The sequence below is a fragment of the Macadamia integrifolia genome, chromosome 7 (genome assembly GCF_013358625.1).
Source record: "Macadamia integrifolia cultivar HAES 741 chromosome 7, SCU_Mint_v3, whole genome shotgun sequence".
Classification (NCBI taxonomy): domain Eukaryota; kingdom Viridiplantae; phylum Streptophyta; class Magnoliopsida; order Proteales; family Proteaceae; genus Macadamia; species Macadamia integrifolia.
The window spans coordinates 35,167,565-35,184,854 of NC_056563.1; the positions used below are offsets into that span (position 1 = coordinate 35,167,565).

The following is a 17,290-nucleotide window of genomic DNA, read 5'->3' on the forward strand; positions in this document are numbered from 1 at the left end:
ATTTATTTTGTTAAAAGATTGAAAAAACTTCCAATCTATATAAAACACTTATTTTTTTTTTCTATTAAATTTGCCAATGAGAAGGGTGAAGAGTTTAAAAAAAATAAAAATAAAGAGAAGGGTGAAGAGTTTTCTATAATATGGACAATAGATTCACCCAAGTACCAACCAATTGTTTGTTAAGTAGCAAGTTATCAACTACATTTTGCACGTTATGAACTGACATTTTTATTTGCTTGCATAAGCTTTTTCTAATTAATCTATCCTACAACGTTCCCAATTGAGGATTGCAGGGTCAATGGTCAACCTACTTTTAAACGCTCATCATATTCATTGTTGATTGGCTGGGTCACCCGCCGGTGAGACAAACAATCGTTATCCTTTTCCATTTATAAATTCGAACCGTACGGTTTCGCGCTTCCCAATGACGATGGCGGACCTGAGTCCTAGAACGGTGGAACGTGAAAACGGCAGAGATATATATAAAGGCCAAGGCCCAGTGGCCCACGCCCAACTGAAACACAAATCAGCTTGTTTCTAACGTAGACAAGCTGATCAATGCGCACTCCATAGTTTCAACGAAGCTAGCTTTCATGCTCACGTTTCCGTTGAAAAAGGGGTGCGTATCACGCAGAGCGTGTTATTTAGCAGTGTACGTTTATTTTAATTCAAGTTTCCCACCTCTTTCGTCCTCCCCTGTCTCTGCTCTTAAAATAAAAGCCGAAGGGAAAGGACTTCGGCTTGGATTGTTCATCTTTCCTCTTTCTTTGTTTCTCTTATTTCTCTGAAGTCTATGCAAAACCGCTTACGTAAAACTCTTGGAGGAAAAATACCGGTATTCCGCTCTCAATTGCGAATGAGTAATTGCGTCTCGTGATATACAACATCCCCCAATCGCTGAGAAAACCGCGTTCAGTGCTATACTGTGAGGCTCTGATACCACCTCTCCTCTTAATTGTTTCTGTTGAAATCAGTAGCAGTTGATAAGAATCTGCTCAGAAGTTTTAATTATTTTATTGTGTTGTTTGAGCTGAGGGAGCGAGAGAGAGAGAGAGAGCCAGGGCGAAAGCGAAATGGCCTCCTTGTCTGCTTCGGCTTCTGCTTCTCCTTATGGAACACTTGGAGGAACTTGCAGTTGCAGAGGTTCTGGGATCAATTAAAGTACGATGTGGATGTTCATATTCGGGAATGGTGTGAATAGGTGAAGATTGAAAGTATCTGAGAGAAACTGGTTTGTCCGCTGAGGATTGGCTTGTGAAAAATGCCTCATCGAACGACATATTTCTTTCCGAGGCAATTTCCGGTTGAGGGATACGATCCTATTGCCTCCAAGCGGCTGCTCACCAATCGCGGGAAGAAGATTCCGCAAGAGACCGTCAATGTTGAAAATGACCAAAAAGCGTCCAAGACTCTGAAGGAGGCTTCGATTGGAAAGAATCTAACTGCATCGGATCTATTCACGGGCAAAAAGCTTAGTCTCGGGAAACAGTTCTTGGCTTTTGGTGATCGGTTGTTGGAAAGGAAGTGGTCAGATCGATCCATTCATGTGAGCACGAGATCCGACGATGAGGACAGAGGGCCTTTGCTTGAGCCGGAGCAACCGCCGGAGACGATTGTCAGCCATGAACAGATTCTCGGTCTCCAAGCTTCGTCTAGCCGGTTGTCGTGTGAGAGTAGTTACGCCGGAAGCCTAATCTCGGGGACGACGACGGTGGACGAGAATGTCCACACCAGTGCTAAGGATTGGCAACTGTCGACCAGGCGAGATGAGGACGACGACCGAAACAAGGAAAGCCTGGCGCAGAAGTCACGGGATAGTTACTACTTGCAGCTTACGCTTGCGGTTCGTCTCACCTCACAAGCATGTCTGGCTGATGACTCGGTTCTTACTCGAGGGAGTCCATCGGAGGCTTGTGCCAGTTCTTCCGATGTTGAAATGGTTTCCTATCGTCTCTGGGTACGTAGATTTAATTCCTTCCCTTCCTCTTCTCTCTTGGGCAAATTGAATTTGTCGTCTCGTATGTTCCATTTTAGTTATCGTCGTTTCAACTTCTGAACCTAGTATTTTTAGGAAAAAATAAAAATAGCATCTCTTCTTTGATGAGGCATTTTGATTATGGGTTACTGCGGAGCGTAGATAGATTTTTGAGCCATTTTAATTGGTTCTAGTGTCTCTTTTATGCAACGTGAATGATTGGAACTAGTTTAACAAAACTCGAGTTAAGGTTGGAGCATTATTATTAAACGTAGGTCCGTAATGTTTTTTCAAGGCACGCTCTGTTTTTGTCTTTGTGATCGTAGTTTTTACCAAATATTTCTTTGAAATGCTAAGGTCTCTGTTGTTCTTATGGTATCTTTTGTCAGGTGAGTGGATGCTTATCTTATTCTGATAAGATTTCTGATGGCTTTTATAACATTCTGGGGATGAATCCATGTCTATGGGTGATGTGCAATGAGTTGGAGGAAGGGAGGCGGTTACCGTCTTTACTGTCACTTAAATCTGTTGATCCAAATGATACGTCAATGGAGGTGGTACTTGTCGATAGACGTGGTGATTCACGCCTTAAGGAGCTTGAAGCCAAAGCGCAAGAACTTTACAATGCATCAGCAAATACATTAATGTTGGTGGAGAAGCTTGGCAAACTCGTTTCTATCTATATGGGGTAACATCCTTTTTTTTTCTTTGTTGGTTTATTATGTGATCCCAATCCGACTCATTCCTATGACTGAAATGTGATCATTGGAATTTGAAGGGGCTCCTTTCCGGTGGAGCAAGGTGATCTCCACAGGCACTGGAAATTTGTTAGCAAAAGACTACGGGATTATCAGCGGTGTATTGTGCTTCCCATTGGCAGTCTCTCTATGGGACTTTGTAGGCATCGTGCCATTCTTTTCAAGGTGATGGGCATTCTATTATATGGATTTCCTTGCCCATTTTGCATTTTAAATTTCATTATTTGTTTGTATGTTTGATCTGAACATTACTCATTTCAAACATGGTATTCTAAGGCGTGGTTTAAAGTATCTCCGATACTATAAGATACCCCTATGATACGTATCTTAAATTTAACTGACTGATACCGATACTTTAATCCTTGATCTTTAACATATCTTATTTTATCTCCCATACGACATGATACCCTTTGATACGTATCTTAAATTTAGCCAACCGATAGGAGACCGATACTGATACTTTAATCCTTGAATTTATTTATCTAAGGAAATACAAACTAGCCTTCGATAGCCAGTTGTTCTTTGAGCTGGTTCTAGTGGAACATAAAAGTCTCAATTCTAGGTCTTTGTATTATTGATTCAATAATCCAGGAGGGAATTTCAGTTTGTGCAACTGAACTGGAAGCCTAAATTGGAACTCTTGTAGAGAGTAGTATTGGGCTGGTTCAGTCTGTTAGTATTTATTCGAAAACACCCACTCATACATGCAGACAATACAATCCTCTGGATTTTCTACTGCTGGAGCTTTTGTTTTTTAGTCCTATGTGCTTACACTTTTCTGGCCAGGGTGATAAGTATCACATGTGCATGCAACTCAATTATAAGCATCAAGAGACTGCTCAAAATTATCTAGAGCAACCTATTCAGAGAACTCTATTCCCTCATCATTCTGTGAGGTATCTCTATTATGTCATCATGTTTAATAAACTTGTGTGAAAATATCAAGTTCTTATCGTTGGTTGGTTCTTGCCATGTAGGGTGTGCCTTTGTTACTGAATCAATGTCTTCTTTTCCATGTTTAAAGAAATGTTGCCTGGAATGTGCCTTGGAATCATTATTCCATTTTTTATGTTATGGTGGTTATAGTAAATTTATACTTCGTTTCTCATTCACCAAGTCTAACTTGTTCTTGTTTTTAAGACCATGTATGTGAAATGTAGGCAGTTTGTTTGGCAGACTAGTTGAGTGGAGTTGAAATACCATGGTGTTATTTTGATAGGTTCTTTGAGTTTTTTTTTTTTAATCCTCTTTAACTGAATTACAAGCTATTAGAGTTATATTGCAATAGTGAACATATATGTGAATGCAGTAGAGGAGAAAATTTTCTGTTTGCACTACACAACAATCTGAACTCTCCCATCCCATCCCCACCCCTTCTGAAGTAGTTTACATGTGAAGTTGTTCTTCTCCAATTTCCAACTATTGAAGTTTTCTGATGCATTTTCATCATCTTCACAGTTCCTGTACAAGTGTTGGTAAAGAATGCAATTTATTTATATGTTCTTTACTGGTTTTGGTGGATATTGAGAATTGGATTCACATTTCTTTGTTACTTGTTTTGACGAAGTAGAGATTCTATTACATATTCATATGTTATTTTTGCAGAAATTACATAATTATTTAACAAAAGTTATTTGTCACGATTAGATATTCTATATGGTTTAAGCATGTTCATTCAATAGATAAGTTATCTGTCAAATGTAGCTATAATGCAATAAATAATATGGGTTGCATTAGAAGATCTAATGGATGCCAGTTTTGCATTTACAGAAGTTGGCTGACTGCATAGGTTTGCCTTGCCGGATAGCTCGAGGTTGCAAGTATTGTGCAGCAGACCATCGATCTTCTTGCCTTGTCAAAGTTGGAGATGATGAGCAGTCATCAAGGTCGGATATTGATTTTCTTACTTAACTATACTTATTGGTCATGTGTTTTGCTTTCAATTTCATTCTGGAAGATTATTAGAATTGCTTAGTTTCAAAACTTGCCACCTTAGCTGGGGAGGGGGGGGGGTTGCAACTCCGCATAAACTTGATGTGTCAGTTTCTTCCTGCAAAATACGAGCTTTGAACTCTTTCATCTTCAAGGGGTTTGAAATTGTGTCACTGAAAGCTGTTTTAATTATGAAAAAATGAGTTATCCTCTTCCTGTAAGTGAGATACACTAGGGACCATTGATATGTGTGTCACTCTCTGTTTCATGCTTTATTGCGTTGGCTGTAAATGCATTCTGGAGTATGTTTTGCTCTTTTTTTTTTATACATTTTTTTATTTATTTCTTATAACAGGGAATATGTAGTTGATCTAGTTGGGGAACCTGGAAATGTTCATGGTCCGGATTCCTCGATTAATGGAGCGTTACTTTCATCAGTGCCTTCACCATTGCAGATTTCTATTCCAAAAGGTCTTCAACATTCTTATATGGATAATGCATTTTGTAGTCCAATGCTAAAGACAGAGCAGTCATGTGCTTTTCCTGAAAATCCTCTAAATTCAGGTATCATTTACTTTGAATGCCTGAACATTAAAATGTTATGTTCTGTATTGGATGATTTTGTATGGAATCATTTTTAATTGGGATTATCTGCATTAAATGCTTGTTGGTAGGTATCAGTGTGGATACAAATGTTACTGTTAGTTTGTTTACATGATGATAGAAAACTTCAACTGGTAATTAGTTCTCTTGGTCCACGATGATTTATATGCCACAAATTGATTTGCGACCATTAGGATATTTATGCACCATAACACTCCAGTAGTGGAAAAGAACAACTTTATTTCTATTTTGGGATTTCTACAATTGTTCAAGTGGAAGTTCCCTCTTTCAGTTGATTGCAAGGTACCTGAGCATATCAAATTCCTAAGTCTTTGACAGAGGCAGCACACATGTTGTACATGAGCAGTCAAGTTGTATATGTGCTCACTGCTTGTGTTTATCTGGCTTACCTTTTCATCTAGTCCTTGTAAATTTTTTCCTTTTATTACAATAGGTTTGTACATTGATCTAATTACAAGCCTTATGGGTACTAGTTTCTTGACTTACGAATGTATATGCAACTGAGTTGAAGTAGACTATGAAGGCTGACAGTCATATCTGCATTTGCAGTGAACATGTTTGTGGTTAATGATGACTGTAGAAGCCGTCCCCTCACATGCTTGCAGGAAGAAGTTCAAACATCATACAGTCATGACTTGTTTGCAAGTGCGAAGGCCCCTATCTGCTTCCCAATTGATAATGCTAGTGGAAGGTTGGATTCTCCATTGATGCTTCTGGATCCCAGAGATGATAAGGCCAGCTATTTCCATAGCCAGTCATTGGCTTCTCTGGAAGGCAACTCATCAGAAGTTCTGGATGCTGCTCCAGAAATGTCAATTCATGGGAATTCCAGCCTTAACAGAGACAAAGATCTTACATGTGCAGTTTGTAAAGTAGGTTTGGTTGCAAAACAGAGTCCAGTTATGTGTGGTTCAGTTGAACAACCCAAAGTACAATTATGTAATCGAACGGAGCTGAGGGAGATCGAAAGCAAACCTGAGAACCGGGGTGGTTTTGACCATGCTACTGTGCCAAGATATTTGAATATTGAGCCCTCCCTTGCAATGGATTGGCTTGAGATATCTTGGGATGAATTACAAATAAAGGAGCGCGTTGGTGCTGGTACATTTTTCCTTTTGTTAGTTGTCTTTACAAGTCCCCTCCCGGAGGGTTGTGCTAGCCAAATCTTATTTTTACTTTTATTTTTTTAATTATTGAGAAGATTTAATCATGGGAGCTTTGTACTTATATTAGCTTTGTCATTTTTGTTTTGTAGGTTCATTTGGGACAGTGCATCGTGCTGAGTGGCATGGTTCGGTTAGTTCTTCTACTTTGTTTTATTATCAATTTATAGTCATAGATTACGTCATGGGCTTCATGTTTTATCTAACCTCATTTGTGCCCTTGAGATTCTGCATTTAGCTAGGGATTATTTGGATCATCCGTTCATAATGTACTTCACTATTGAGAGATTTAATGAGCAGTGTATGCTATTCATATGGGCCTTTTGAATATCTTTGATTTGTTTTCTGATATTGGTTCTTGTAAATGATAGCAGAGTAGTTGCTTTCTTCATAAACCCCTATTGGTGCCTTGTGCCCACTTAAACCATTAATGATTAAATTGCAATTAATACTTTCCAATTTGTGTCATCACAGAAATTCTCTATTCCTTTGTCGGTCGGTCACTTTTGATGATTTCTGTTGAAGTTCATGGAATAGGTACACACTAAAAATCTAGAAGGCTAGAACGCATAGAAGTGTGTTTAGATGTATTCATCTCTGGGAAAGCATTAGCATGTGACTCCCTCATGCATCCTTCACTTAGTTTGAGTGCATATAGCTCAGTTGGTAGAGTTCCATCATTGCAGTTGCCGGTAATGTATTCAATTGTCCAGATGGTGACAATATCTTCTACCAGAACCGGTGGATCAGTTTTAGGTGAAAATATCAGTTAGCTGTGTTGTGCAGATGTTTGTGCTTAACCTTCTTGTTTCCCATTGTAAAGCCATAACATAAATCACTTGGCTAAAGTGGCTGGAGTATAGCCCCTTGAATATGGATTTTCATGGAAAAAAGGTCATCTGCTGCTGTTAGGCTGGATTTTGTGGGTTTTGGAGGAGGCTTCTCTTGAGAATAAATTTCTGACCAAAATTTGTGATGTCAGCATTCTTGTTTTCAAAAGTTTAGCAGTCAAGTAATTTATGTTCTCAAATGCACAAATTGATGCACATAAAAACATGGAATTGGGCTTACTTTAGCAAAACAAGCCTTATGTTGGTTTATATATGTGTTGGGCCAATGGTCCAATGGGTTTTTTTAATGGGCCTAAATTATGGTAAGAGGCAGGAATATGTTACTTTCTTAGGTTAGTTTTTGTTTTGCTTAAGTTTAACCCCTTTACCTAGGGTAGAGGGTTTCCTTTTGTGTCTTTTTTGCTTTAAGTTTCCTGTTTGCTATGTAAGTGTGGTTAGACTACTTTCTTACTTAGCAAAGGAGTCTTTCTTCTAAATAATTAGGATACTTTGGCCAACCAATGATTTTTATCAACGGAGAAGGGTGGTTGCCTGTTTTTTGCTGCTGTGAGACTCAGTGAAGAGTGAGGGATTCTCGGGATTGGAGGATCCTGATCTAGATCTATTGGTGGGAAATCAAAGCTCATATCCCCTACTCTATCTCTCTTCTCAAGTAAGTGTTCTTTCGATTGTAATTGGTGTTTGATGAAAACGATTTAACTTTGGTTTGGAAAGATTAATCATCATCCCTTCAAATGCTGTGCATATTGATATTAAATAACAACATTGAACCACCTTCTAGGAGTTGGCGGCATCCCTGTTTTGGGATTTATTTGGCTGATATCAACATAGGCCAAATAAGGGAATCTGTCCCTTAGATTCTGCCCATATTATGGGGCATTACAGAGCAATCCAGGGTTGACCACTGACCAAGGATTTAGTCAGATCAGAGCTGCTGATCCGCTGCTGTGATGAATCTCATAAATTTTGGTTATGGGTTTCAAATTTATTTCCTTCGGATAAGGTTGACTTTGACCCTATTTTGACCTAAATTCTGTTTTAAGGTTTTCTTGAGATCCTGTTAAAAGGGGTGCATAATCTGAACCTAGGGTTCATCCTATCTACCTCCCCGCTACCAATGTGTATAATGCAAAATGTACCTCGTATGCAAGTTTTCAGGTCATTGATTGGGTTTCACAGTTAGCAAATATTCTATTGGTGTGATCGTTCTTGTTTTGGGAGTTGGCTGGTACACCTCAAAATTAGTGTAATTTCTTTCTTCAAGAAAGACGGAGAATAGTTTTCACTGTGTTATAGTTAGATTTTAGAATGTGAAAAATCTGTGTTCTAGTACATATTTGGTCTTAGCTGGCACATGGGTAGTTAGTAGTCACAGGCATGTTTTGGTTCCGTGATCCTCTATATTTCCTTGTCTTCAACATGTATTTCACAAATCAGATGCACTAGTTTCCACTTATGTGACTGTAACCTTGTTGGTTGTGTTAAAGTCCATGGAGTTGTCTCTATTCTCTACTCATACGTGTGGGTGTGATTAGTAACTGTGGGTTCTGGTTGTCAGCTGTTAAATTTGGTTGCTTGATTTTGTCCATGTTCTGGGACATTTTTTTGTATGTTTTGCTCATATGCTGACCCACCTACTTTTCTCATTGAAATTGATCTTGTCCATTCATGAATTGCTCCATATAAGGTTGTGATAGCCATAATCATGTAGCTTTTCTGCCATTACAGAATTCGTTACCATATCTTCTCGCTGGGACGATTTTTTTTACTTTCCAATACTTTGTTAATGGACTGTGTCCTGGCTACTGTTTAATGAAGATGCCCACATGCAATGCAGGATGTTGCAGTCAAGGTTCTAACTCTCCAGGATTTTCGTGATGACCAATTGAAGGAGTTCCTGAGAGAGGTATGTGAATGAAGATTGATTGTATATTGCTGCATATGTCGGAGGCATTGTCATTACTTCTTTTTATATATGCAATGAACTCTTTCTCACTGTTTTGAACGATGCTTCTCTTGGTCATCCACCAATACTAACGAATTTTCTATCCTACGCCTCAGTTCTCCTCACTTATTAGTCTTCATTGTGCATGGTTAGATCATCTCAAAATACTGTCCAGTTTGATAGTTTCACATGTCAATAGGATAATTGTGATGGGATGCATTGTTAGATAGTTGGATGGATGAGATTTTATGTTTATACCTGTCTACTGGCATGCAGCATGTGACCATGTCATAACCTATAGTTAGTTTTGTCATTGGATTTGTGTTACTTTTTCATTTCTGTGTGTATTTTACACAACAACAACTCAGCCTTTTCCTAACTAAATGGGGCCGGCTGTATTTTACACAGTTCACATAATGTTTTCAGAATCAGGTGTTGCATTTATTTCCATTTTTGGATTTATTTGTATGACTGCAAAAATGTAAATGGCCATTTCAGTTTCTGACGATGCATTTTATCTTGTTAATCTAGGATGAAAATTACAATTTTTTATGTGTTTGCGTTTTTATGTTCTAAGTTCTAACTCTCTGGTCATGACACTATTTGATGCGCTTGCATAATTCATGTTCTAAGTTCTAAATTTTTGGTACCATCATGAACTTTATATGAATTGAAGATGAAGATATCTTATTATTGCTTCTGCAAACAAAACACTTAAGACGCTATAAGGTTTTCATGCTGTGTATCATTTTTTTTTATTCTTGGTTATGCCATAAAGTTGTCACCATGAGTCAATCTGTTTCGTGACATTGTCTATAGGTTGCAATAATGAAACGGATCCGCCATCCAAATGTTGTCCTTTTCATGGGTGCAGTTACAAAGCGTCCACATTTGTCCATAGTGACTGAATATTTGCCTAGGTAACCATTTATTCACATGGTGTCCAATAATTGTAGAGTGTGGCCTAACTGTTTAATTGTTCAGGTACCTAATCCTTTTTAAAATCCTGAATCCCTATGAAACAGAGGTAGTCTTTACCGCCTGATACACAGGGCAGCTGCTGGTGAGATCTTGGATAAAAGGAGGCGATTACGCATTGCTCTAGATGTGGTTTGTGTCATTCACACTAGATTTGATTCATCTCGTCATTTTTACTGTCATTTATGTTATTTTCTGGATGCAGGCAAAGGGAATCAATTATCTTCATTGCCTGAACCCTCCTATAGTTCACTGGGATCTTAAATCTCCAAATCTCCTTGTTGACAAGAATTGGACAGTGAAGGTAGACCTTGTATTTAGTACCTACTCTAAAGTTTCTCTGATTGCATGCATTGCTCATTTTACATGTCATGCATGTAGGTAGGTGATTTTGGGTTGTCCAGGTTCAAGGCGAACACTTTCATATCATCAAAATCTGTTGCTGGCACTGTGAGTCTCTCTCTCTCTCTCTCTCTCTCTCTCACACACACACACACACACACAAATAAAAGCTCAGACAAGCAGAGCAATTAGAATGCTGAAAGTTATTCATGAATATGGTGTGTACTTTGATCGTGTGGAATTCGACGTGCCTTTTATCTGCTTAAAGATAATACAAAATGTACAAGAGGGCTACAGGCTACCTAAAGAAGCCTGCCTTTGATCCACCACTTGGTTATTGTTTCTGACCCAGCAAAAGATTTAGCTGATGCAGGGTAATTCTTTCAACTGTCTCCTCATCTCTTCATTTACTAAACAAACCCCTGCGCAGCCAAAAAAAAAAAAAAGATAAATGTATGGGTGGAAGTGGGAATGACCTTGCGGGCACCTGCGGTCTCTAATACACCAATTGTTTTGTATAGCACAAAAAAACTTCTTTATTGTGGTAGTTCGGGTATAGAGTTTTAGCATTCTTAGGTTGTCGAGGTCACTTGGCTATGGTGAGTACCTGCCATTTCTGAGCTTGTCTTGATAGGGTTTCAGTAGAGTTCAATGTTGGTGACCATGGTCCAAAATTGGTTTAGCTTTTGTTTATCTGGGTCAATGAGCAGTGATTTTATGTCTCTGTTAATTTATACTCTTCCGCACAGTGCCTGCACTCTCTGGACTGAAGGATAGCTTAATCTTCCATGTCGTAAATGCCTGGTGAATTTAGTGATATCCCCAATCCCTGGATCTGTTTTCCGGTTTCCTGTTATCATTACTTTTCCATCTTAACTTCGGGATATCTCTAGTCAGAGGAACAGATGCTAATCAGACAAATCTCTCCAAGATATTTTACCTGATTAATTGTTAAATTTTTTATGGGGGTAGTCAGATCTTTTTATCAATATTTTGCAGGTTGAAAATTTTCTTCGCAGTGCATCTACCAGCGTGTAACTCTCTTCCTTTCCCTTTCAGCCTGAGTGGATGGCTCCAGAGTTCCTTCGAGGAGAGCCCTCAAATGAGAAATCTGATGTTTATAGCTTTGGAGTGATCTTATGGGAGCTTACATCCATGCAACAACCTTGGAGTGGACTCGGCCCAGCACAGGTACAGTCTTTTGTTTGGGAAGTGACAAACTGTCGCCCCATTTTTCGAGTTCTATTATTATCATATTTATTACTACTACTACTGCTACTACTGCTACTACTGCTACTACTGCTACTACTGCTACTACTACTACTACTACTACTACTACCATTAATATTTTGCATTGTTGGTCAATTGTGTTTGGTGTTCATATTTGGTTGATTAACATATCTGAGGTTTCAGGTGGTTGGAGCTGTGGCTTTTCAGAATAGAAGACTTGTTATCCCACCAAATACCTGCCCTATGTTGGCATCGCTCATGGAGTCGTGCTGGGCTGAGTAAGAATTCTAGAGATTCTTATTTGTTAGAACATTTTCCTGAATTGTATTTGTGACGTGGCTTTTTATCAAGATACTGAAGTTCTTGTAGCTGTAAGAATGCTTATATATGTCATGACAAACAGAGAAGAAAAAATGTTTTCGGAAAGTATTGCTTTGAAGGTCTCAAAACTCAGCTAAGTTGGCTGCAAAATGGTCATGATGTCTTGGTTCTGTAGGGTGGAGACTGAAGATGCCACCAGGTGATAGAAAATTTCCTAGGAGTTTGGTAGTTACTCACTTGTGAGTCCAGGATATGTCCAGTTGGTTTTGGTTTTGGCCAAGTTTCTATTTTGCGTGCTATTTTTATTCTTTATATAAATTTGTATGGGATGGTCCACTTGCTACGTGAACTAAACTGAGAACAGATAAACTTTCTTTGTGGTTGGCTGAGTTGCATATTGCACCCCGGATTTGTATCCCTGCCAGGTTCCCACCGTTGATGTTTGAGTTGTGTCGCGTTTGGTAAAACAGATGGAATTTGAAGTGTGCGATTTCTCCTTTTCCCACACTGACTGTGAGATGTAAAATCTTGCTAGAAATGTGAAAGATTGTGGAGAGCTTCTGGTTGACATACATGAGGAAGGTAAAACCACCAAAATGTTGAATGCTGATAGAGGTAGACAGCCTTGTTTTAAGCTGCTCTTGGTCTGAATACTTGCCACTAAAAGACAAGTTTGGCCATAGTTTTGACACTGTTAGGTCTGAATCCATTTAAGGCTTCATTCTATGGACGGGGCTGTGTTAACATTAACAAGTAGTTGTCAAAGTGACTGTTGTTGTGATTTAGTAGTTTTCTGTTTTAGCTGTTCTTGTGGATTCTCCAAATCTTATGCAATTTTTAGTGCAATATAGGCTGAAAATGAAGCCTAATGTAGGACAAGTTTTGTAGTAGGTAGGGTTTTCCTTCCTCTTGCTTTTTTTTTTTTTTTTTTTTTTTGGGGGGTGGGGGGGGGAAGGTTTTAGGGCAGTGGAGCTGTATTAACCAGGTTTTAAATGGTTGCCATTGATTGGTGGCAGAAAGTACGGAAAGATAATGGGTTTCCTGGGAGAAATTGTTGTCAGAGTTCCAGCATACATATAAAGTGACCTGTTGCCATTGATTGTTGGCGGAGAGTAAGGTAAAGTAAGTGGAGTAGAGTAGAGTAGGTAAATAGAGTGATAGAGAGAAAAATATGGAAAGATAATGGGTTTCCACTGTTGGAGAAACTGTTGTCAAAGTTCCAGCATACATATAAAGTGACCTGTTGTCTATTGATTCGCTGGGATTTTTTTTTTGCCTATGCTGAATCAAGAGCAATATTTTGCTGGTGGAGAGCTTGTTATTAGGTTTCTTAGATGCATTATGAAGCAGGTACCAAAATGTTGCGCAACACCTCTATGAGCTCCCCACATTGAACAATTCCTTTTAGTCTGTCATCCCCAACTGAGGACACTTGGCAGTTTAGTAATCTCTGATCCAATATCCATGTCTCTTGTCTGAGCTTCGGTGAAATGGATTTCCTTTTCTGAATAAAAAGGAGTAAGGAGGAGATACAGCCTACTGATGCTCACTACGCAGAGCTGGACATCCAATTGTAATTCTACATGGGTCACATGCCCTGTTAATGTACACTTTTACGCTCCTTGTGCCAGCTGCACAAGGAACAAGAGCTGGGATGCCTCCTTGTCTGGAACCCCTCCTCCTAAACAGGTTTGCAGCAGTGAACTTTACTCTGCTGCAATCCTTTGGATAAGCTTTAAAGAAAAACCTTACCTCATACTGTCTGTGGTTATTGCCACAGCATTTCTTTTTAACTAAAATTGCAGGTGTTTCTTCTAACCCTTGAGTATTTGAACCAATCTCTTTTTGCACTTTGCCCTCAAAATATGTTGTTAACAGTTGCATATTTTATTTCACAGTGACCCTAAGCAGCGTCCATCGTTTGGGAATATTGTTGATTCACTGAAGAAGTTGCTCAAGTCACCACCACAGTTAATACAAATGGGGACCCAGCAAGGAGAGGTCAAATGAAGAGCTTCGCCGAATTGTGGAATTTCCTATGAAATTTTCGCCATGGGCTAATTTTGGAGTTGGGGCTGAAGTTGAATCCAACTTAACCATGGTATCATCCAATCCCAGTGCCGACTTAACATACCATTTCTCTGTTCCTTGCCCATGGTTAAGTGGTGGGTTATTTGGCAGTTTTGCTTCTCTGACCCATTTGGAAGTCAAATGCTCAAAAACAGAATCCAGTTACTGTAAATGGAGAGATGTTTCTGTATCTCCAGGGAATTTAAGGGAGATACTTACACCAGCGCCCGTGGTCTTTTCTGCGTCGCGATGATACACATACTAGGATTGGAATGCTGTTGTGGTATAATCAGCTGACCCTCTTTTTTACTGTCAGCTCTGAAATATTGACTCTGATTTTCTTAATAAGTTCATTAGCCTGTAATTGTATCCGAAGCCTATTGTAACCGTAGTTATTTTACAATTCAATCTGTATCATCAAGTCCAATTATGCAAGTGAAGTAATTAAAATTCCTTCTTATTCATCTCCCTTTGGGACTTCATATAGAGGAGAACTTGGACGATCTCTAAAGTCTTTCTTTTTCTTCTTTTTTTTTTTTTTTTTTTTTCTTCTTCTTCTCTTCTTCCTTCCCTTTTTTTCTCTTCTTTTTTTTTTTTTTGGTGAATTGCAGGGTTGTGCAGTCCGGCCAGTCTTTTTCGTCACTCAAATATTGTGGCAATACTGTCAGGTGAGAATTCCTTCAGTTTCAGAGAGCAAAGTTCAGAATCTGTAATTGCAGGGGCTCTATTATTTTTCTGATTTGGTGCGTACCTAGTGGCTGGCAGGACAAGGAATTGGTAAGTAATCTTTTGCTTTACTCTTGGGAATTCAGAGCTTTCTGGATAGATTTATCATGATTGGGGTTTTAAATTTTTGATCGAATCGATGAAAGAATGACTCAATTCAGAATCTCGACCAGGGCAGATTCCACTTAGCCCCTTATTCAATGTGCATCATCTCTGACCGAGTCCGGCTGATTTCGTTCAAGTGTGAATGATCCTGGCCGATTCCAGGATCATTTGAATCATGGAGATTGATCCTGTATGCTAATATGAGTTTTTTCTCTTTTTTTACTGGTAAAAGGGACTTAAAGCCTATAAAATAAAAAAGCGCTTCACTCCTTCCAGGATCAATTTTTTCAGGGTATTTACTGAACTTGAAAACTGCAAAATCTGTCTACCCTTCCATCCATTAAGATTTGGCTCAGGGAAGGAGTAGAGAATTACGTCATCTACATGAATGTGGCCTCATCCTTCCCTTTTGGTAAGGCTGCTTGCATCTTTTGCCGGACCTGAGTGTAGAAATGCAACCCTAAAACGATGCAGAAGATAATAGAAAAACAAAACAAACAATGCACACTGATTTTACGAGGTTCGGCAAGGTTGCCTACATCCCCGGTGAGATGAGATCCTGCTTCACTATCAATGGAGAATAGGGTTACAGCGCTCGTCCTCACACCTCTCAGTATTGCTTGCATTATAGAGAAAGAAACCCTCGCTACAAATATATAGCGAAAAAACCCTAATCCGTATTAAACTACAATTGCCACCCTAATCTGGATTAAACTACAATTGCCACTCTAATTTGGATTAAACTACAACTGAATACAAGACATCATACACCAACAATCTTCACCTTGGCTTGAATTCTGTCGAGCCTCCTGTAAAGATAACTTGTAGACGTCTTCATCATTGTACCTTATTAGAGGCACAAACCCGCACCTGTTTGGTGCGTCCCTCATCTTCAACAATGAGTAATATTAATCAAGTCCAAACAGGACTCGAACTTCTCTGTAGTAACTGGCTTTGTAAGCATATCTGCAGGATTGAGATCTGTACGAATTTTTCTCAAGTGAATACTGCCTTTTGACACAAGCTCCCTGATCTTGTGAAATCTCACATCAATATGCTTTGTCCTTGCATGAAACACCTGATTCTTTGCAAGATGTATGGCACTCTGACTGTCACAGTGTAACACTGTACCTCCTTGCTCCAACCCCAACTCACGAACCATTCCAGCCAACCAGACTCCTTCCTTGGTAGCCTCAACTGTTGCCATGTACTCTGCCTCTGTAGTGGACAATGCAATTGTAGACTGAAGCATCGCCCTCCATGATATAGGTCCACCAGCCAATGTAAACACATACCCTGTAGTAGACCTCCTCTTATCTAAATCACCAGCATAGTCAGAATCAACATAACCTGCCAATTCTGTAGAACTTCCCTTGCCACTGAACATAACACCTATATCTTTAGTCTTGCTCAAATATATGAAGATCCACTTAATTGCATTCCAATGCTCATTCCCTGGATTACTCATGTATCTGCTAACAACACTGACTGCATGAGACAAATCCGGCCTGCTACAAACCATAGCATACATGAGACTCCCAACTGCGCTAGCATAAGGTACTTGAGACATCTGCTCCACCTCCTCATGTGTTGTAGGGCATTCCCTTTCAGATAACTTGAAATGGCCAGCTAACGGAGTGCTAACTGGCTTGGCCTTTTCCATATTGAAACGCTTTAGCACCTTTTCAATATACCTCTTCTGAGTTACCCAAAGTTTACCTGCATTTCTATCTCTAAGGATTTCCATGCCAAGGATCTTATTAGCGGCACCAAGATCTTTCATCTCAAATTCAGCACTTAACAAAGACTTCAAAGAGACTATATCATGTTTGTTCTTTGCAGCAATGAACATGTCATCAACATAAAGCATCAACAAAATAATGGAATTATCACTTGACACTTTATAATAAACACAACTATCATACTCACTTCTTGTGTAGCCAATCTTCATCATTTGGGAATCAAAGCGCTTGTACCACTGCCTAGGAGATTGCTTAAGACCATAAAGCGACCTCTTAAGCAGACAAACATGGTCTTCCTTTCCCTGCACCTTGAAACCTTCAGGCTGCTCCATGTAAATATGTTCCTCCAAGTCACCATGAAGAAATGCAGTTTTCACATCAAGTTGTTCAAGCTCTAAATCATACATGGCCACCAAAGCAAGTAGTACCCTAATCGAAGTGTGTTTCACCACTGGAGAGAATATTTCATTGTAGTCTATCCCCTCCTTCTGTGCATAGCCTTTGGCTACAAGTCTGGCCTTATACTTT

The 17,290-nt window shown here is 39.2% G+C and overlaps 1 protein-coding gene across 4 annotated transcripts; it reads left to right on the plus strand.

Moving 5' to 3' along the window:
• The first annotated feature begins 690 nt into the window (after positions 1–690).
• Positions 691–14,973, plus strand: LOC122083500 (serine/threonine-protein kinase CTR1). 4 transcript variants are annotated; one of them, XR_006141661.1, is made up of 16 exons: positions 691–1,957; positions 2,365–2,663; positions 2,754–2,898; positions 4,504–4,619; positions 5,021–5,229; positions 5,839–6,390; positions 6,545–6,585; positions 9,141–9,209; positions 10,068–10,168; positions 10,274–10,358; positions 10,432–10,530; positions 10,608–10,676; positions 11,628–11,759; positions 11,982–12,076; positions 14,018–14,472; positions 14,801–14,973. XR_006141661.1 is itself a non-coding variant. In XM_042651336.1 (16 exons), exons 2-16 carry the CDS (start codon positions 1,262–1,264, stop codon positions 14,127–14,129), a joined length of 2,820 nt encoding a protein of 939 aa, XP_042507270.1. In that variant the 5' UTR covers positions 691–925; positions 1,031–1,261; the 3' UTR covers positions 14,130–14,649. The 4 variants fall into 4 exon arrangements, 3 of the variants coding, with proteins under 3 accessions (XP_042507270.1, XP_042507267.1, XP_042507271.1); XM_042651336.1 differs by lacking the exon at positions 14,801–14,973 and having other exon boundaries at positions 691–925; positions 1,031–1,957; positions 14,018–14,649; XM_042651333.1 differs by lacking the exon at positions 14,801–14,973 and having other exon boundaries at positions 14,018–14,649.
• Positions 14,974–17,290: the final 2,317 nt, after the last annotated feature.